The sequence below is a fragment of the Pteropus medius genome, unplaced genomic scaffold (assembly GCF_902729225.1).
Source record: "Pteropus medius unplaced genomic scaffold, Ma_sr-lr_union100, whole genome shotgun sequence".
In the NCBI taxonomy this organism is placed as follows: domain Eukaryota; kingdom Metazoa; phylum Chordata; class Mammalia; order Chiroptera; family Pteropodidae; genus Pteropus; species Pteropus medius.
Window position 1 is genome coordinate 5,706,281 of NW_024343578.1, and position 22,723 is coordinate 5,729,003.

Below are 22,723 nucleotides of genomic sequence, written 5' to 3' on the forward strand. Positions count from 1 at the left end.
AGGAACATTAATTGATCCTATACCAGAAAAAGGGCCTTAGTGAGACAATGGAGAAATTTTAATAAAATTTGCAGATGAGTTTTAAATGATATTACATCAATATTAATTTCCTGGCTTAGGTAATTATATTATGGTTAAAGAAAATTTTCTCTCTTCTCTGCTTATAAATAACAATCCATTTAAACTCACAACATTATATCAACCTTCCAAGAGTTATCTAGTATTTGGGTGAAGAGGAAATGAACTACAGCCAGCTTGGGGATCAACAGTCTTCTAGTTCAGATGGAGACAAAAATGACCATGTTTAAAACCAGAAAGTTAGTTTAATTACAAATGATCTTTTTGTAGTTTCTTCCTGATCTTACAGAATCTCCTAAAATATATAAGAAAAACATATATATTTCATTATTTATCAAACAGTAAATTACATATGCTGGGGCCGATTTCTGGGCTTTGTATTCTGATTCATGGATATGTATGACCATTCTTACATGAGTAACAGAAACATTGTTTTGAGAATGTTCTTGGTAATTCTTCCCTCGTTCTTCTTCCGGATAATGCTTGTAGACTTAATTTGTCAAAATTGCCTTGTCTGTTGATGAGTCAGAGTTATTGAGCTTCTGACTGGACATGGTGTATGTTTATCAAATGACTACTGTGTACCAGAAACTGTGCTAAGTACCTGTGTTGGCTTATTTAATATTCAAAACAACAACACAGTTTAGATACTATTTCTTTCTTTTTTTTTTTTTTTTAAGTTAAGGAAACTGATTCACTGAGAATTAAGAATCATGATATCAAAAGCCACACATCTAGGTAGTGATGATGTTACACTTGGTACCTTGGGCATCTAATTCTTCAGCCTGTTCCTTTTAAGTGTCTGAGAAGAAGGGCTTATTGTACCATTCCTGCTTTTCCATCTTAGAAAGGAGGCTCTGTGGGAGTTCACAGGCAAGGCCAGTTGTGTCTGTCATCATTGCAGTCATGCTCTGTGGTCAACATAACCTTTTCTCTGATGATTTTGTTCCCTGCCATGTGGACTTCTGGCTCCTCGGGCACTATGACAATCATTGATGTCAGGGCTCAGAAGTTTTTTAAACCTAGTTTTAATTAGTGGAGTCCATGTTATTCTAAATGAGCAACTATTGGAGTGAAAAGAAACTTGACATTTTTCACTCACTCAATTTTCTAATTTTTACGTAAAGAAATTAAATACAAGAGAGGAGAAAATATTTGTCCAAGACTTCACTGACAGCGACAGATCTAGAACCAAGTCTCTTTCTAGTCCATTGTGGAAAATTTAGCCTTTCTTTGGCATGTTTTTGGAGGCTTTTTATTTATTTTTATTTTTTTCATTTCAATAAGCTTAATTGTTCTCTTTTGTTACTCCAGTACAAAATTTTCTGTACCCCTAGGAGCATTGTTCCAGACCCATAGAGTATAATTTAATAACTCTGACCTTCACATTTACCAAAGCATCGATTTAAGAAATGATAATAGGATGCCCTGCAAGTATTGCTTACAGCTTTACCAAGTACTTAACCTCTTCTTATGCACCAAGAGAAAAGATGGATAATTTTGTTTTCATTACTTCTAGCTATTCTTTTTACTTGTATCCCAAATGAATGCAATGACCTGAGTCTAAATTTGATTTTGTTGTCTCTGCGTTGGCTCATCTAACCAGATGTCAATACTTGTAGATGTAAATTTAACATATTTCTTGTCTTGGATACAAAATCTTAGAGAATTGCTACGTAGTGAAGTATTTCATCTGAAGTGTGTCTGTACCTGTTTACTAGTTTTCAGAAGACAATCAGTTTGGGGTATATTTTCTAAAAATGACATATATCATGTGCTCTTTTTGAAGCATGAAGTTAATTTTCTTTTGAGTGGTGAAATTTATATCCTCTCCCCTCGAATCTGAGTGAGGCTGTGTCTAATGTGGAAGTGACACTATATGACTTCTAAGGCGTGTAAGTTAATAGAGCTTCTGCCTCATTCTCTTGAGATATCTGTATTGCAAACACAGCTACCATGTTGGGAGGCAGCCAAGAAGCCAAATAGACAGGCCACATGTGAGTTTTCTGACCGTAACCCCAATTGAGGTCCCAGCTGACAGCTGGAATCAACTGTCAGGCATGCGAATTTCAAGTTGCCCCAACTAACATGAGTGGACCAGGGAGGTGCTGTCCCCGAGGCCTGCCAAAATTGCAAAATACAGGTTGTTATAGTTTGGAGCATGAAGTTTTAGGAGGTTTTGTTGAGTAGCACTGGATAAGTAGAATACAAATCAGTGCAGCATTTCTGGAATCTGTGCATGGGGTGGTAAAATGAGAGGAGAAAACTTGTAAATACGTTGATGCAGAGGACTGTTTTGTCACCTGAGCAACACAGATTCCATAGCCTTCTCTGTCCAGAAAGAAAGGATTTTTCATTCAGATACTCTCATCTAGTAGAGGAGATTTCAGATTTGAGTACATCCTGTCATCCATCCTCTCAGTATCCTGTTTTGTCAAGTATCCCTGTTCCCTTTACCTTAATGCACCTGCATTCTAGCCCTGATGCCTATAGACATTTCTGCAGGTGATTACTTCTCTTTTGATAACTTCTTTTCCTTCTCTTGACTTCTTTATTTTTTTAAATATAGACTTCATTGAACACAGTCCCCTTTTTTCTCTTTCAAGAGAAAAGGAGTTAAAAAGGAGTTGTGGAAAAGAAAAGCTAGAAATAAGGCAGTCGCTTTATAGAATCCATCAAAAAGGTCAAAGTCACACAATATGTTATTACAAGTCATCACTTAGATAAAGTATTCAGCTCTTCTGTCTTGATTTTTTAAGCATGAATTTTCACGAGAATGGAAAGGGCATGACAAAAGTCATTTCTCTTAACAAATATTGTAAGAAGGGAAAACGGTTAGATGGTACATCCCATGCCAATGAATATTTAGCTGGTGAGCCTGAGATCCTCTGGAGCCCCAGGCCTCCAGTATTGTTCCTCTCTCAAAGACTACGAAAGGCTGAAGCCATAATACTTAATGACTGGAAATTGTAGAATTACAGCAAAGCACAACATAGATCCTAGGACCCAATGTGAAGGAAAGGAAAGGTATCTGAATGTTAATGTCTTCTTGCAAAATTATAGGATTATTTTCTCACCAATAACATGTAAAATACAGATTTTTTGTCTGATCTTATATACCGGAAGGCTCACTGAAAGTAGAAAGCCAATATTGAAAACCTTTTTTTCTCCCCGCTCTTTCCCTATACTGGAAAGGCTTGTGTTGATTCCTACATAGCGAGGGCTTCAGAGATCCCCATTGTGTTAAAGCAGGTGGATGCCTTTGTGGGCTGTGAGAATAGTGTCTAGGTACAAATAGAAGAAACATATTGAAATGATGCTATTGGTCCCACACAGATTCAGCCACTGACTCAAGTCGATGAGACCAAAGCTATGTTGCTCATAGATCAGTGCCCTCTCTGAGAGTGGGCTCTAGGCTGCTCTTTGTAAGGGAGGGGAGAGGGGCAGGGGAAATGTTTTATACTGATAGAGAAATTTAAATTAGATACCAGTGAGGAGAGACAACTCTGGTGAATCAGAAAAGACTTTAGTCTATATATCTGAAGGCACGTGCTCTGGTCCTGGGATATCAGCAAGTATAACAATGAGAAAAATAAACACTAAAAAAGGTCATTAACATCTCTTGAGCATTTTTTATTTAAAAGACATGGAACTAAATACTATATATATGTATATATATACATATATATAATATCTGTATATAAATAAGCGTGTGTGTGTGTGTGTATAATTACATTTGATCCTTATTACCTCTATGAGAAAGGTATCATTAGTGATAATCAGACACAGAGGGAGATTGAATAATAAAGGCGGGGAAGAATTCCATGCCTTTTCTAGCTTCTGAAAGCGATCTGTACTCTTTGGCTCATAATCCCTTCCTTACATCACTCCAACCTGTTTTCATCATCGTACCTCTTTCTTCTCCCTTCAACTCCTGCTGCTTCTCACTTATAAGGACCATTATGATTATATTGGACCCACCCACATTATTCAGAATAATCTCTCCCAACTTATGATCCTTAGTCAACCTAAATTCTCTTTTGCCATGTATGGTAACATTCACAGGTTCTGGAGATTAGGACACGGACATATTTGGGGAGTCATTATTCAGCCTACTACAGTTCTGATGTTTTGTTTTGTTCTGTTTTCATTTTTAATACCAGAAGTATCATAAAATCTTGTTCCTTACTGTTGTTCAATGATATGAAGTTCTTTAGCTGCCCCTGTGTTCTGCCTATATTGTTGGATCCCCTCTTCCAGTAGAGGTAACTTTTGTTACCAGCACTTAGATGGCTGCATTACGAGAGTCTGGAGCTGGGTCCTTAAGTCCCCCAGGAAAGATTCACATGGAGGTCCAATGACTGGAGAAGAAAGACAGCAGGCAAAGAATAGCAAACGAAAGAGATTTTATTAAGTAAAACAAGCAAAGCACACTTGGGAGAAAGTCCAAGCTGGCAGGTGGACATATCAAGTACACTCAGAAATCAAAAGGCTGGGTTTATACAGGCCACAGGACTTTATTTACCTTCTGTTTCTCCTAGCTCCGCCCTCTAACCTCCTACTTCTGGTCCTGGCCTGAGCAGCATGTGTGCTGGCAGTTGGGAGGAGGTACTCCTGCACTGTGGGGACTTTGAGGGTAGGCTTATGCTTAATTAGTGCACTAATTTGGCCCATACCAGTGGAGCTCCCCCAGAGTAAGGTCATATAACAGTCATCTACAATTAACTGACCAGTGGGGGAGCACTGGAGTAGGGGTAGTGGTGCAAAGAAGGCACAAAGCGCACCCAGTATATTGCCTGTTCATCTAGTTTGAATATATGTTTAACTACGATATCCTATTGTGTACACTGTGCTGCTGAGCTGGTCTTGGAGGCCTTGTTAACACTTTATTGTCTCTCTCCCTTTGACTCCTTTCTACTTATCCTGTCACTTTCATCACAAGATTGCTACTTTATGCCTCTTGCAACCAATATACTGTTCCTCTTATTGGACCCTTTTTCTAACTTCTTTCTTGTGTTGAGTGACCACTTGTGTGGAGTCACTTTCACCATCACACCTGCTTCTTAAGTGCTGGCATCTTTTTTTTGTTTGTTTGTTTTTACTGTTTTAAGCACTCTCTCTTTCCAGTTAACACACCTTCGTTTTTCTTTCATCTGTGTTGTTAATGTAAATGCCCGGTTGGCCCAAATTCTGCAGAAGCTAATGACTTTGCTAACCAGATACAGAGTTCTACTACCATTAGTCTTAAATTTATAATCAGAATTCACAAAAGCGCTTCTTTACCTAAGACATACCCTACCCCTGTTCTCATTGATTTTGTTTCAGCTCAAAAACTATCTGTAAACTTTCTTGTAAAAGACAGAAAATAGAGCTTTTTTAAATTAGATTTATTGGGATGGCATTGGTTAATAAAATTATATAGGTTTCAAGTGTACAATTCAATAATATGTCATATCTATATTATACTGTGTTCATCACCCAAAGTTAAATTTCCTTCTGTCACCATATATTGGACCCCCTCTTCACTCTGACGGATCTTCAAACTATCATGCTAGGTGAAATAAGTCAGACAGAAAAGGCTGAGAACCATATGATTTCACTCACATGAGATATAAAACTGAAAGCAATGAACAAGGCAGAGACTCATAGACACAGACTACAGTTTAGTGGGAGGTAGAGCACTACTTCTTAAAAAGAATGTTGATACAGTATTCACCTAAAGGCAGAACAGTCACACACCCTGAGACACTGATATCTAGCCTGTTTCCAAGAGGCCAAAAGGAGATAAATAGTGCTTAGTTAGGAAACTTTTGGTGAGATTCCTTTGTAACTGTTGCTGAAACTAACCAAAACTCATCAGTTTCATTATCTGTATCTGGTTTGCCAATTGCTCCATGCAGTTAATATTAAGGGACTTTTCACTCATACCCAACTTTCAAAAGATGTATATCTTGTTTGCTTGTTTGTTTCCTTCCTTCCTTCCTTCCTTCCTTCAGCTATTCCATTCCCTACATTCAGCTATTCCTTCCTTCCTTCATTCCTTCTATTCCTTCCTTCCTTCCTTCTTCCTACCTTCCTTCCTACCTTCCTTCATTATTCCTTCCTTCCTTCCTTCCTTCTCTCTTTCTCTCTCTCTTTCTCTCTCTCTTTCTCTCTCTCTTTCTTCCTTCCTTCCTTTTCCTTTTTTCTTTTCTTTTTCCTTTTCTCTTTCTTTCTTTCTTTCTTTTCTTTCTTTCCTTCTTTTTCTCTTTGTAACATATTCTCAATAAATTTATTAGCCTTTTTAAATTGACTTCATCTAAATCTGCCAAAATAATTGCTTTCTTCTTAGAATGGACCTTTTAAAGAAGTAAGATCCAAATGAGAGATTGAGAAAGAAACCAATATTTATTAAATACATGCCAGGCACATTGCTAAGCATTTTAGACTGGTTATCATATAATGTAATTTAGAAATAATCAGACAAAAATATTTGTAAATGCAATCAGTATCCAAGTACCTTTTAAGTCAACTTTTTACTCATTTGCTTATATTTCTTTTTAATTTTCTGCCATGTCCCTTTTTAAGTTTATTATTTTAGAAATGGATCTTTATTGACCACCATTTAGGTGGGTGAAAACAATAATAATAACAACAACAACAACAACATCTACTTAAGCTTGTCTCTGGAAATAATGCATTAGATTTTTATTACTCATAATAAAAAGATTAGAATAAAATATTAAGAAATACTGAGAAAGAGAACTGTTTAGAAGGTGAGGTAGGTTGTCTTCCCACCTCCTATAAGTAGTATCTGTAGGTTATAGTGATGGCTTGCTTATAGTGTCAGGGACCATTTTGGGGGAACCTAGTAAACAATGGATTTGTGTACTAGCTACCTTGCTTATCAGCAGATCTCAAGACCATCACTGGTGGTGCAAGAGATAGAAGGGATCTTGCATAACTCTAAAATCTGTCATTTTCTTGTCTTCTTCAGGTAGCGCTGGCACCCCAGTAATGTTTAACAAGAATGGGGACGCGCCTGGGCGTTATGACATCTTTCAGTACCAGACAACAAACACCTCAAACCCTGGTTACCGTCTGATTGGACAGTGGGCAGATAAACTTCAGCTCAATGTGAGTTCTACTTGTTCCTCTTCCTTTGCTTGTGTGACAAATGAACAGGATTTTAATTTGCTCAGTTAGGCAAATGTTTTTATTGGTATGTTTGTGTGTGTACACAGGTGAACATGCAGCTTATTATATATCAGCAGGAGCTGATAATAATAAAACAGTTTTAGTGAAGATGTTGATAATAACGATGTTGATTATGATGAAGATGACGGTAGGAAATGTGTGTTGAGTTTGTGCTGGGCATTATACTCAGCACCTATGTGAACGATCTCCTTTAATCTGAGGCTCAGGTTGCTTAACAAGTTACCAGCTAATACTTTAATATGTTCTTCACAAGATCCTTCTCTTGGTGAAAACTTCCTCCTTCCCTCCCTCCTTCCCTTTCTCTCTTCCTTTCTTCCTTCCTTCTTTATTTGGTGGTGTATTTTTTTTTTCTTTTAATGCATTTTAGTGGATCACTTTATTTTCCATTGAGATTCTCTGAGTAAGTGCAGCTTTAGCCGTTTCCATAAACTTCGTCTCTTTCTGTAAAATGTGACCTTGAGTAACCAGCCACTTTCTTGTGCAAGATTATGTTAAAGTTGACCTAGAATTGACTATCAGGAGCTCATCTGTAGTCAAACACTGTTAAGTGTTTTTGTTGTTGTTGTTGTTGTTGTTGTTTTAACTTGCTGCATGAAGTATGAGCTCCTGCCAGTAAAACTCTGGAGTCTTCAGGATGAAGGAGTTGGGATGGAATGGGATTTATTATAGGCTTTGGGCTGAGCTGATGATTCTAAGGAGGTTTAGGGAAGCAGGGGCCCACTGTGAGTTGGCCTCTCTTAGGCAGCAGAGACAATCTGATGATCGTTTGTCTTGGTGATTTCTATCTAGGAGATGGGAGGATGAAACTAGATAAGGGTTGTCACTGACAAAGAAACATTGGGCACTTATGTAAACTGGAAAAGGGAAATTTTAGTTATTTTTTGTGGTTGCAGAGTAGCCTTGATTTTGGCTAGTTTCAAACATTATGACAGAGTGGCCTTGTTTTTGTCTCGTTTCATCATAGGCATGAAGTGGCCTTGTCTGATTTGGAATGTACCTGCCTAGCTGTTAGCCGACAGCTATAAGGCCATTATTTTTTCCTTCCTTAATATTTTAAGTTGAACATTTAATAGTGTGCTTCTAATAATACTTACAATGCCCTGTTGGGAATTATTGTTAGTTTTAAATGAATATACCAGTCTTCTGAGGGAAGAACACGAGCTGAGGCCCTTCCACCCTGGCTGAATCTCAACACACCATGCATCCCCTGATTTTTCTCTGCCCCTGGGAGGGGACTGAAATAGGTCAGGCCCCAGCCTGGTCACTGGGTCCTGGAGCCTGATGGAAGTGGGGAGCAGAAGTCAGAGAAGTATGGGTGCTGCAGGGCCTCTGCTGAGATATGCCGGATGGAGTTACACTTTAAGAGGTCCTGCAGTAGGTCCTTTCCTGTCACATTGAGCTTGGGGACGATGTTCACCTGGGACATTCTGGCCAGGTATATTAGGTGGCTCCCCAGGTCCATAAATATACTTTGAAATTATAGTGTATAGAAACATAACTATCTTTTGTCCAGCAGGTCCCTGAATTACTCCAGGTTCTCCAGAGAAACAGAATAGATAGATAGATGATTGATAAATAGATAAATCAATTTATTATAAGGGGTTAGTTCACACAGTTATGAAGGCTGAGAAGGCCCAAGTTGTGCAATAAGCAAGCTGGACCCAAGAGAGACAATGGTGTAAGTTCTAGTCTGAGTCCAAAGGCAGGAGAAGACTGATGTTTGAGCTCAAAAGTAGACAGGTAGAGACAGGAGTCTTTCTTACTCTGCTCTTTTGTTCTATTCAGGTCTTTAATTGAGGCCCACCTATATTGGGAGAGCAATCTACTTTACTCACTTTACCAACTCAAATGTTCATTTCATCCAGAAACACCTTCAAAGACACATCAGAGTGATGTTTAATCAAATATCTGGGCACCTCAGGGCCCAGTCAAGTTGACACACACAGTGAGCTATCGCCGGCCCTATCCCAGAAAATTCCTTCTAATGTCTCTTCCAAAGCTGGGGAATATGTCTTTATCAGTCTATACCTTAGTATGTTCTTTGGAAATCATTGATAATAAGGCTTCTTGAGAGTAGAATACAGAACTGATGTCTTTGGGGCGGTGGGGTTTGGGTCATGGTTTCTAAGAATGGAGGATTGTGCATAAAGGGGTCAGGAGTTGGTGAAGCCACCACAAGCCAATTCTTTCATTTGTACATGCCCTGCGTGGCTTTGCTTGTACCTGTCCAGTTCACCCTCTCCTGAGGTTCACCATCCAGGTGAGCTGACATGAGGTTAGGTCCAAAGGTTTGTGATCTGGCATCTAAGAATGGATGCAGTTAGACAGCAAGTGTCAGCCATGGCTGAGATGAATGCTAAAGGCTAAAACCAAACAAGAAGCTAAAAGTATCCTGAACTCAAGGCACATCTTTTTAAGCAAAAAGAGAAAATAAAAGTAAAGTAGAACAAACAAAACCTAATAGGTGAACCCAGGAGCAATAATCAGAAGCACAATCAAAGCAGCATAACTTGGCTGACATACCCAAAGTATGTTTTTATTGAGTGTTGCCTGTGTGATACAAAGATGGGTCAGCCAGAACTAAAGATAGGGACTCAAGGACTGTGGTACACATGTGAAGTACTCGGGGCTATTTTAAGACCCGGGAGATTAAATAATACTTTAATCTCCCTTCTAGCATAACCCTTGCACCAGTGGTAAATTTCTGGATGTGTAATTTGTCCATGTACACAAGAATTCCCAGCCAACCTTCACCAACTTCAGACATTGCCCAGGAGTTCAAAAGCCCACTATTTTTAAGAACAGATATAAGGCAGGGAAAATCATCCCAAGTGGGGACTCAAGCCCTATGTCTACCTAGAGAGTATCTTTGACTCCACTCAAGAAAGAAGTCAAGTGCAAGCCAGGAGACAAAAGGAAAATCCATTAGAGAAAGAATAACACTCCTTAGACAGAGATGTGGTCTCCTCTCAAAGTCAGAGAATGAAACCTCAGAGTGTTTGAGGAACTGGGTTTATATTTCTTTTCCTTTCAGGGTATGAGTATGCAGCATTAAAGGCATGGGAAAACAGTTGTTAGCAAACTCAGCAGAAATCCTGCATGTTCCCTATGGTCTGGCCATATACTGATCAGCCGGGTTCCCCTATCTAGTAGCATGTAGCAGGCTCTGAATACAACCTGGTTTAATATTTAGGCAATTCGTGTAGTTCTCATGCCTCTTCCTATATTAGAACCAATATCAACACTGACTTTATTTCTTTTTGTTTATTTTGATATTATCTTTCATAAAAAGTGTATTTGATTAGCAATTAACAAGTTTTTTGTTTTGTATTTTTTTAAGTACCTCTCATGTGAGGGAGGCAATGGATACACAATGGAGACCAAAACAAATGTAGTCCCTATTCTCACATATTTGTTGATCTAGCATGGAGTTGGGTGGTAAACAAGCAAACAGATATGTATGTGGAAATAATAAGAGACATGATGGGAGAGAAAATAATGGAGGTGGAGAGGGACCTACTGGATGAGAAGCAGGCAACGTGTGGAGTTTAAGTGATCCATCAAGCAGTTCGAAGGCTGACGTGGCAACAGCGGCATCACTGAGAGATGAGGAGTTATAGCAACAGGAAGAGCTAGAGCATGCTATCCCTTGTAGGCCATGATCAGTATTTTTAAATTTTATTCTGATTACATTTAAAAGCCATTAAAAGTATTAAGCAAAGGAAGGATTGGATCAAATTTAGGAATAAAAATTACTTTGTCTGCTGGGAAGGTAATGAATTACAAGGGGCAAAAGTAGGAGTAGAAAGATCAATTAAAAGTCTGTTACAGTTGTCTAGCTAAAATAGAATGTCTTAGTTAAGGGGTTCTGAACCATCAGCATAAGACAGAATCATCCGGAGGGCTTGTAAAAACAAGAGATTTCTGGGCCCACCCCCAGGGTGTCTGATTCAGAAGATCTGGGTGTAGGAGGAGGCCCAAATATTTGCCTTCTAAGGAGTCCCCGTGCAATGCTAATGACACTTTGGCTGCAAGGAAGAGGAGTAAAATTAAGAATTTATTTTTCTTAAATAAATATAAGAGCCAAAATGAAATGGATGTAAGTCTAAAGCTCAGAAAAGTTTTGGGCTATGGTTATTTTAAAAAAGTTGTTAACCTATAAATGGCCTTTAAATCATTAGTTACAAAAGAGAACAGTAGAGAACCCAAGGACTTGAAAACCTCATAGAAAATAATACAGTTCCATTCTAGCTACTTTAGCATGAAATTTAAAATATTCTGTTTAACTTGCCTGGAAAGTTGAGCCAACCATACACTTTGGATTTTGTTTGTTTATGGAAGCTGGATCTAGGATATATGCTTGATTTGGTATTCAGTGAGAACATTTTTAATTCTACTTTGTCATGCCGAGAGAGTGGCATGTTAGAAAGAGCAGACAGGACATCTGAATCCTCAAGTGGATCTTGTAGTTTCTGCTTGGTATTGCATGGAACCTAAAGGTATGAGTGACTGAGCCATGAATAGGGCCATGTTTAGACCTGTGAGAGGCTGGATTCATTCAGCTAGAGTAGCCAGTGAGATAACAGGCCTTGAGAGGAGGGTCACCCTGTTGATGTCTTTTAAGGTCTCCTTAGAATATTGTTAAATTGAATTCGAATCATAAAGAAAAGACAAAGAGGAGGTAAATACAGTACCCAGAGTTCACTGCACTCCCTCACCTGGAGAGCCAGGGCCACAGCCCAGGTAGCCTATCCGATGGTTGGTATCCTATCCAACATCACCTGTCCACAATGATCTTTTTGCTCTAATTATTCTGATTTAGTTAAAAGTTCTGTGTGAGTGGAATATGGGCAAACTTCCTTTTGTAGGTTTGCTTTCTTCTAGTCAACAGAACAAAATAAAGCATTTCAAGTAATGAGTGCACTTCTCCTCATTTACAAAGACTCGGGGGTACACTTTCAATCCCCAGTTAGATCATCTCTAGCAAATGTAATTTTCAGGAAAGCTTTCTCTGTGGTCAGTAATTGCAAATGAGTTTTAGCCCAGAAATTGGAGTTTAAGTCTCATAATCCCAGTGCTGTAGCCCAGACTGCTCTGTTGTTCTATATCCTGTTCACTGGAATTTAGGTATGTAGGAATGTGCTGTCTGTTATGGGGTACCATGGTGTACCTTCACTGCCAGAGGAGCTCTAGACCCTGTCAGTTCTGTAGGCCAAGAGATGACCACATGGCTTTTCTGCATGAGCAAGAATTCATGCAAGGGAAATCACAACAAGCAAAGTCATTTACTCTCTCAGTTACAACCCCTGCAGAATAACCCTGATTTATTTTCTTAGGTGTGTATTCTGCCTGGCAGAGACCCCATAAAACATTATTCCTGGTGGAGAAGCAGAAGAAGGGATAATGCAACAAATACATGTTGGTCATTTGCAGTGTTTCAGGCAGGATGATAGCTAATGGAGATGCTGTGATAAACAAGAGGCAGGTTCACAGACTAGGATAAGGGTTCTGTAACAGATATATTGCTTTTAAAGGGCTCATATAGGTACTGATGTAAAGAAGTTATATTCAACTGAACTTTGAAAAATAAGCAGTGATTCCCAAGATGCAGAGAAGGCGGGGGGGGGAGGGAGGAGGAAAGAAATTCTTTAAAATGAATAATGTAGTATTATTTAAAAATTGGGATAGTGGAATATGTTGGAGGGGAAAAGACAAAAAGTGAAATGTGAATGATCTTAAAAATTATAAATTTATGATGTAAAATAAACTATATATTTTGTACATTAGAAACAAAGGTGATTTTTGTCATCTTTTATTTATTTCCAGTAAGTAGGACATTTAGATATGCCCAAAATGTTAATTTTTCAAATAACCAAAATTCTCCAAAATACCAAAATGTAGTTTAAAAAAAAAAAAAAACTATTCTTAATGGGCAGCTTCCTTTAGTGAATTGTATACATTCTTAAGTAGAAAACTGAATGAATATTAACCTTTTCTGGAACCTTAATCATCTGTCATTCTGTAAGTTCAAACTTTTGAGGTGTGTGGGCTTGTTAATTTTTTCTGTGATTTATTTTCTGTTGAACTTTCATTCCACCTAGAGACTAAAAGCTCTTTTTAATGATGGACATTACTGCAGCAAGCAGCCACTCTTCCTCTGGGAAGAGCACTCAAGTTTCCTTTTATCCCTTTTGTTTGCCCTAAATAGTTCCCAAGTCCAGGGGCAGGACCTAATTCAGTTTAAGCCAATCATCATGACCATAGTGATAGGGCTGGGCATCAAACTAAGCCTGCCCAATCACAACGAACCACTGGACGTCTGCTGGCCAATCTAGGACAACAACCATGTTCCTGTTGGAAGTGGGTGTGTTCCCAGGAGCCACATGGGACTATTTGTAGGCCCTCATAGAAGATCTCCAAAGAAAAGGAGTCAAAAGCTTGAGAGAGAAACTAGGACTAGGACACATCATTCGAGCCCTAGGAAATCCTTATGGAGGCCATTTATAATGTTCTCTGCATTGTTTCATTATCAATAAAGTAAAGCAATTTAGGTAACATACTCTTTACTTACAATCTTATTATTCACAGTAGCAATCCAAAATGAAAAAAAAAAAAAAGTTTTTGTTTTAATATGCCTGAATGGAAAAGAAAAAATGTCAGCCTACCCTCAATAAGCAGATTTTTTTTCCAGATTTTATTAAACTGAGATGATTAAAAATTAAGTGATTTTATGAAATATTAAATCTTTCACACTAGTTAGAATTTTGGCTCTTGCAGGCATTTAAAGACATAAAAATATGGTTGATTGCCAAAATCACTATTTAATCAAATTATCCCCAAATCAATACTTACTTATACCTACCTATAAAACTACTAATCACTCCATTGTTTCATAATTGCAACAGTAAAAATGTTTAATCTAATCACACTCATAATTTACAATGTATTACATGAGCTATGGGGAAGTGGATAGCCATAATCAAAGCAGTGTTGACAAAGAGAAAAATTTAAGTTGTCAAAATCTAGTACTTCTTCAGCTTCAATTTGAAGGCTTCTTTTTATTAAATCACCTTATTGTTCATCATAATTAACGGCTCTTGTCTTATAATTTATAGCTTTGTTGTTAGTAATCAGGAGTACAGGCTTTGAAGCTGACCTGATTAAATGGATCTCAGTCTCAGCTCCACCGCTCACCAGCCTTGAGGCAAGATTACAATAATTAACAATTTCATATGATTATCATTAGAATTAAATGTAGTAATATATGTAATGTACTTAAAAAGTGCCTGGAACATAGTAAATATTCAATAAACGTTAGCCACAGCAGCCACAATAATAATAAGTTAATATCTTTAGTTTATCACATCATCCATACTGTTAAAAATGTCAGTTTCTAGTGCTTAGCTAATTTTCTCTATACCTCATCACCTAGCATAATATTTAGCATATAGAAATGGTATGTTCTATATTACGTAGATGAGAGGAACAGACCAACAATTACATTCTCATAAATTAGAAAAGAGAAAGAGTCAAAAGAGCTAAGGATTTAGGATCAAGCGAATCTGGCTTATGATCATGCCACTGCCCAGTTACCAGATCTGTGAATCAGGGCAAGGAAAGTCTCTCTGAAAAGAAGGCATTTAATTTGTAACCAGTGACAAGGGTTATTTCCATTTGTCAGCATCTCTGAATCTGTGACGTTTTATAAAAGATGTTTACAAATTCAAAACTGTAAGTACTACGTCCCAATTTTCAGCCAACTTGAGATGAGAAATCCCAAACTAAAAACAGAAAACAGTTATGTTTGAAAAGTTAATTACTTGCAAATATTTTAAGAATCAAGAAACTTCATAAAAATAATTATATTTTGGTTTCTCTTTTAAAAATCAGATCCGGCAATAATGTGCCTTTATTCCATGGAGCACATTTAGCTGGATCTAAGTAGCAGCTTCCCACTTCGGACAGTGTGTATTCTCCAAGTTACTGCAGTATCCTCCTTACTTTCACAGGCGTTTTGTTTCAGTCACTTAATCTAGACTTAGAGTAGATACTAACTTATTTCCAATAATTTGGTTTGAGCACATGCTTAAATTTTATTTACGATCTCTGGAAATTGGTTATATAAAAATCAGCAATAATATATCAATAGCGTTAATAACCAGAAACACCAATAAGTATGTAATAATACTTAAAGGGTCAATAAATGCTGCCTACAAGAGAGGGCTGCCTTGGTAAAGTCAGTTATTTTGTTTGGAAATATGTATTTGTACATATTGTGAAACATCTCGAAAGTGAAAGAAAAGGAGATCACCCTTGTATTGGAAACATTTCTTCTAGTCAGTGGTGTATAACTATGTCCTGTCTATGAATGTCTGGAAGATTCATAGTATTTATAATTATCAGTAATGCTCCGCAGACATGGGCATTTGAGAAGCCCAAATCCTCAGAATTTCCTGTTTGCATTGTAAGCATTCAAGCAAATCACTTTATGTTTATTAATATACAACTACTTTCTGTGGAGAAAATTGTTGAATTCCATTACTGTCTGCATTTATTGTTTGCTCAGGCAAAATACATTGAAAAGGAGAAATAATCGGAAGGACACGTTTAGAGAGCTCAACTGTTGTAACAGGGACTCTCGTCAGTTGTTGCCTCTCCAAAACTGAAGAAGGAAAGCGATGAGAGTTTATTACCCTCTGCCTAATAGTTTCTCTTGGGAAGACAGAAATTCTAGAATGACTTGATTATGTTAAAGTTAAAATACAGGAAATAGATTTGAAGTATTTTTAAACAACTGGGAGATAGTATCTTAAAGAGGGACAATGTCACAAGGCCAAGTTGAGTTCTGCCTTTACCACCCGATGCTTAAGCAAATCATTTAACACCTCTGCAAGACAGTTCCCTCATGTATTTAAAATAAACTTAGGTCAAGCCAAACAGCTGCTTCACAAGAACAGTCTGAGAATGAACTGTAATAATTTCCCTGATGTAAGAAAGCGTATGAAATATGTGGTCATGTCTCTCGTGTTAGTTTTCTATTGCTCCAGTAAAGAATTATTAGAAATTTCGTGGCTTAAAACAACACACAAATTTCTTATCTTATAGTTCTGTAGGTGAGAAGTTCAACAGAGATGTCACTAGGCTAAAATCAAGGTGTCACTGGGGCTGTGTTTCTTTCTGGAGGCTCTAGGGGAGAATCTGCTTCCTGCTCATTCTGCTTGCTGGCAGCTTTCAGTTCTTAATGGTTATGGAATGAGGTCTCTTTCCTTGCTGACTGTGAGCTGTGGGGTGAGCCCAGCTCGTAGAAGCTATCTTAATGCATTAGTTCATGGTCCCTTTATCCTCAAAGCCAGCAATACAGGTCCAATCCTTCTCATGCTTCCAGTCTCTCCTGGCCTCCTTTCCATAGTCACATCTCTCTCACTGACTGGACTGCCTTCCTCTCCCAATTTGAAGGGTCAGTGTGATTATACTGAACCCACCTGGATAATCCAGGATATTCTCCCTATTTTAAAGTCTGCAACTCTGTCCTACCTGCAAAGTCCATTTGCCACGTAATGTAATATATTCACAGGTTCAAGAAATTAGGATGTGGAAATCTCTTCTTTTTGGGGTGAGGAGAGTAGAAGATTATTTTGCCTGACATAGTTCTTTACTATATAACTTTGTTTTTCTCTTAAGTTTATAACATCCATATAAAATTCCCATTATTTTTAAATAGAGAATTAAGATAGTTGTATAAGCAGATATGAGTTTAATGCAGTTTCATATAATTAAGCACTTTGGGTATCTAATTGAGCTAATCTTTTTGATTGATAAATGTTGTAATCACATTCCTGGAAAAGTCTGGTGAAGAATCCTGAGTTAATGATAAGCAGACAGAATCCCTCTCAAGTGAGAAGGCAGGATCGAACATTAACAGGATGAGTAAGTGATGTCAGCACAATAAGAAACTTCAGTGAGCTCTAGGAGAATATTCTGTTGACTCCAACTTTTCCTCAGTTTCCTGCAGATAACTTGGCCCAACCTGCTGAAATTGAATGGAACTGTCAAGGGGGTAGTGAGAGATGAGGCTACACCTTATATTAACCCGTATTTCTTTTTTCATTTGTAGTTGAATGATATTATGATCATGCTAACTTGTGTTTCCCATCATCCTACTCCCAAATAATCTTTTAATTTGTATTATTTTAATCTTTTATTTCCATTTTAGCCGCAAATTCCTGAGTATTTTTGATTTGCTCACATTAGTTCTCTTTAAATGACAAAACAGAAATGACTGGCAGTACCTCCAAGAGTTAAACATGAAGTTGTCGTATGAACAAGTAATTCCACTCCTAAGTACCTAATTCTGACATTCTCTGGTCTGTGAAGGCCGTGAAGCAGTAGAAAATAGTAGTTAATAGCTTGGAATTTGGGGGGTTGACTGCCAACTCCCTGATGGAGCTACTCACATAGCCTGCTTATTTTTCAAAGTTCAGTTGAATATAACTTTTTGGTAGCTTTCTTTACTGCCACAGGGAGACCACCACTTTCAAAGAGTCTTAGGAGCTTCTCAGGAAAGAGATCAAAAGCAGATCTATTTATGATTTGGAGGTCAGGATTAAGGTACCTCTTTCAATGGAAAAGCTTAATCAGATTGGGCAAAGTCTGGTATTACAGTTTTGTGTTAGTGAAACCAGCAAGGAGGGTACTGAAGCGAGGCTTTTTGAATAAATAGTCATTCGATTAGAGGGCTTGGGCCAGCTGACTGATAAGTGATCCTGAAAAATTCCTACTTATCTTTATGGCAATTTATTTTCCTGAGAATGGGGTTATCTGTTGATCAAATACATGGCTTTTTAGGAAGTCCTTGAAATAAACCATAAATATTTCTAACTTTATCTTCTGGGCCGAGAATTTCTCAGATTATAAAATCATTATTAATGTAAACAGTTTAGTTTCCTTGATCCTTTGAAGCTGAGTGGTTGCAGGCAAATTGTTCTGAGGAGATGAACCAAGTTGGACTTTTTAATCTACAATAAACCAGCTGTGTGGAGGGAGTTTTGTGACACGATATAAGAAGCCATTTGGTGGCATCACTTCTCTCAATGTTCAGGGATATTCTTGCTCAAGTGTCATAGGCCATGGTGAAAAATCAAACTTACTTGCTTTTTCTACTCTCCCCCAACCTGCAGAACCAAAATAGCACAACCATCAAGCTGTATTATCCCAATGAACTCTAATTAAGCAAACTGGCCTCCTCCCTGATGTTGTTAAAGTCTCTCTCTGTTTAAATTATAATGTCTGTGTCTTAAGTAGGGGCCTTAGTTTGAAAGAGTTCATTTTTCTGGTTCCTTCACCAGAAGTTCCCTCTCCTCAGTTTTCTCAGGTAAGTACTGCCATTTCTACAAGTGTTTTTGCTCAAGCCATCTTTCTTTCTAGGATTTAATGTAGTGTCATGTCCACAAATAGTTTCTCCAAAAAAATCTGCATATGCGAGTAGCAAACCCTTCCCACCAAAAACCTAAAAAGGCAAAGTCCCCCTCCATCCCTCAGTTGTGCACATTCATAAATGCATTTCCTGTTCCCAGAAACAGGTTCTGAGTGGTCTTTTCCCAGGTGCACATCTTATATCCCATTGTTAAGAATAAAAATGGTGTCAGTCTTTGACCCCCAAGCTTACCTTCTTTCATTTGATTGATTGTGGAGCCCACTGAGAAATCTCTGTCCTTCTTGGAAAACGTGGTGAGGATAGCCTAGTGATCTTCCATCTCCACACTTTGTCTTGTGTATTGGAGTTACCTCACCTGCCAGTAAAACACAGCTCTCTAGCCATTAGGTGTTCGTACCTTACAATCGCCTCAACAAAAACTCAACTATTCAGAGGTTACCCTACTTAACAATCCTCCCAAATAAGACAGTGAGAAAGAAATAACAAGCTCAGAACAAGGAAGACAGAAAAGATGAGGTGGGAAGGTAAAAGGAGGCAAAATTTCTCATAAATAACAAATGCATACTTGATTTATTATGTGGCGATATTGTAACAGAGCCTTCACAATGACTGAATAGGATACAAGGAGGGCCTTTATCTTAGGAGACATGATGCCTGCCATTTGAAATCCCACTCTGAAAGCGAGCTTTAACACATTGATAGATATGCATTGGAAAGCTAAGTGGCTCTTTGAAATTGCCCTGAAATCGTTTATCCTTCAGTAAGAAGCTAGCATCGAAGTTGGTAAATAGCCAGTTACATGATTTGTGCACATATTTCCTGATAGTTAATTTTTTTCCATTAAAAGTATAGATCACCTTGGCTATAAATGCCAGTTTACAGGATTCAATCAAGAGTGCCAGATTAGAATGTCAGGAGTCTGGCGAGAAAGGGTGGAATGAATAGCTCTTTTTCTCATCACTGTTATTGTTACACAAATGAGTGTCATCACCACTTGAGGTGGCTGCCTATAATGAAAGGAGGTGTGAGCAAAAGACTAACTGATTCGCTTTATAGTCATTAGCTTGCGACATTGTAGCAAAACTATTGAAGATTTCCTGGATGCCTTGCACATTTCATCGTGAAGCACCTTATTAGGCATATGCAGTATTGTGAGCATTTTTAAAATGGAGTATTTAAGATTTACAGACTCCCGTCGAAATGCCTTCTTTTACTAGTCTCTGTTCTGTATTTAAATGTCTTTCTAAAAACACCTGGAGCTAAAATGGCTGATAGGATTTTTTTTAAAAAAACAGAATATACTACTGATTCTTCTGTGTGATCTTTCCTGAGTTAAATCTGCTTTCTCTGCCTTCATTTAAAAATTTTTTTTCCTGAAAATTGGAGAAGAATTAGTAGGTCAATGTTAACAGGTGTGTGTTGACATAGGTCATTTATGAAGAGGTAGTATGGCATAGCGTCAAATAGCATGGGCTTTGAAGGCAAGTGGCCTCAGTTTCAGTCCTGAGCTTCCCCACTTATTAGTGCTACCACTTAACTTGCTTCACCTCACTTACTTGCCTCACTTGCACTATCTGTGAAATGAGACTAATAATAGTATCTACCCCATAGGATTATTGTAAGGATCAACTGCATGAAGAGTGCTTAGGACAGCGGCAGATACAATAAATATTTACTAGGACTGCTATTACTGTTGTTGCTGCTTTTCCTAAAACCAAAATTAACCTTGTCATTTCTCTGTGCCACACCTTCCCACCGCTGTCCCCGTTCTCCAAGATCAGGGTGGGCCCTCCTCCCAGCCCCTGCCTCTTCCTCCAGTAGTCTTTGTCCCTCACACCTGTTACTCAGAATTCACTGAAGTATCTGGAATCCGTCGCATTCTCAGTGACAATTCTGTATCTTGTCACATCACTTGAAATGCCATACTCCACCACTGAACTGAACAGTAGCCCCTGTACACATAATAACTTCTTTGGGAAGCCATAAATCAAGCATTTCCTCTTCCTTTTTCTCCAGAGTGGGACTATTCTCCTCTCCATGGCAGTTTTATTTCTCTGACTACCTCCATGAAGTTCTCAGTGGCACAGTGTTACGCACTGAACTGATACTGATGAATGAAATTGTAAATATATTCAAACCGTGGCTCTCTTCCCCGGAACCAACTTCCTTTATTTCAAGAGCTCTGTGATTGCAGTGTAGGGAGAAGGGTCATTATTGGAGCTGGCAGAGCATTTTTGGCCCAAGTTTATAAAATGCACTCAGGAGAGCAAGATGCCCAGCTACCCAGAGTAATGCATCCCCCGTGCCTCAGAGCCCAGCCTCACCCCTGGAGAGGACTGAGGGGACAGGAAGTCTGCAGACAGAGAGTAGGGAAGCATTAACCACCCCTTTCTCACGCTTCCCAACTCTGCTGTATACTTCAGACATCTACCTTTTTAACTCCATGATGCCAGCTGGCTTCCAGAATAAACAGGTAGAAACCAATTACTATCAAAGGTGGTTGTTTTCAAAAAGACATCTACCGGTATGTGGCCAGAGGTAACAGATTTAGTTGTGTTAGGAAACTTCTTTAAGAATAAACCCACTGTGGAGGATATCGCTTTGGGGCTGTTATCAGCCTGCTTCTCATTTCGATTGTTTCTTTCTGAGATATGTGTCTTCATTTACTTCTGTTTTTTTTTCCTCTTCACTGCGATAAACACACAAAAATCATGTTTATTTTAAAAATGCCTTTTGAAATCTAATTTGAATGTTTTTGAATCCCTTCTTTCAGCCATTTCTCATGGGATTACTGATTTCCTCCTCCTCCTGCACAGTCTGTATCTTCCGATTAAAAAGTAAAATCACATGCAAATATATTCAGTATGCCATGGTACATATCGATTTCTATCTAGAACATGATATAAAAGGGGGCTCTGATGTCCAGTTGTTACGTTGTATACTCTTCGCCTGTAAAAAGACCCCATGTTTCTTCCCCCCAAAAGAGCAATTTCAGTGTTAGAACAGGCAACTTCATTTATGTGAAAAATACAGCTCTCCAACTTGAATCGTGAACTTGGCAGTCCTTGTTTATCTGTTGTGTTTGTACTTCCCTTGCAGTCATTTTCCTTTGCTCAGCTCACTGAACCTCACACTGACAGCTCTTTTCCGTAACCGTGAATTTGCAAGCTTAGTCTTTCTCCAGCCAACTGGAGGGAAATCTGGGCAATTACTGACCCGTTGAAAGACCATATGTTTCTGCCATCTTAGGTGGAAGTCTTCACAGCTAAGCATTGGGCTCTGTTTCATCAGCTCTCATGCTATAGGGAAGGTACTGATGGGGTAATTGCTCATGGCATTAAAATTTTATGTTGGCCAATGTATCAAGCAGACATTTATTTTTCAGCTGTAAGATGAATGGGACATTTGAAAAGGAAGGGGAGAGGAAGAACATGGGATTTAATCAGTAAATATATTTGCTGGTGCTCTTCCTTTTGCCAAGAGGGTTTATTACAGATATTTAATAACCAGTAAAGTCTGGGGACCAACCAATCATTACAGTCATCAGCTCTTGCTAGATTACAGCCTGGAAGCCCCCTGGTGCTAACCCATAAGTTGCTGGATCATAGGCAGACCCAGGGCATCCCACAGGAAGGTTGGGGATACAGAGCAGTAGGGACCACCAGAGGGAGTGAGATAGTCCTACTTACTAACTTGTGTGAGAGAATTTTAGCATTTTAACAACTCATAAGATCATTCCTGTGTATAAGACTGCTTATTCGTCTTGTCTCTGCCCACCTGCCCCGGACATGTACCTGCTTACACATCTTTGCAGGAGCGGATCAAATGTCACTGTTACTGTAGAACCTTCTCTAATTCCCAACTGATTCTTACCCAATGTCCCCAGGGCCCTGTAACCATGACTTTCTGGTAGTTAAGGTCATATGCTAAGGACCAGAAGATGGTTATGTCATGGAGGAGAAAAGATCATAACCTCTGGAGTAGAGTTAACTTCTCTGGGCCTCCTGTGTGCAG

At 38.5% G+C, this 22,723-nt stretch overlaps 1 protein-coding gene across 1 annotated transcript in view; it reads left to right on the forward strand.

The window, feature by feature from the left end:
* LOC120606347 (metabotropic glutamate receptor 7-like) overlaps window positions 1-22,723 on the forward strand; it is a gene marked incomplete at its 3' end in the record, with an annotated part of 556,936 nt that overhangs the window by 505,654 nt on the left and 28,559 nt on the right. Inside the window, exon 7 of the mRNA XM_039867571.1 lies at window positions 7,055-7,194. Within this exon, the coding sequence (XP_039723505.1) occupies window positions 7,055-7,194 (140 nt within the window). The remainder of the gene's footprint in view (window positions 1-7,054; window positions 7,195-22,723) is intronic.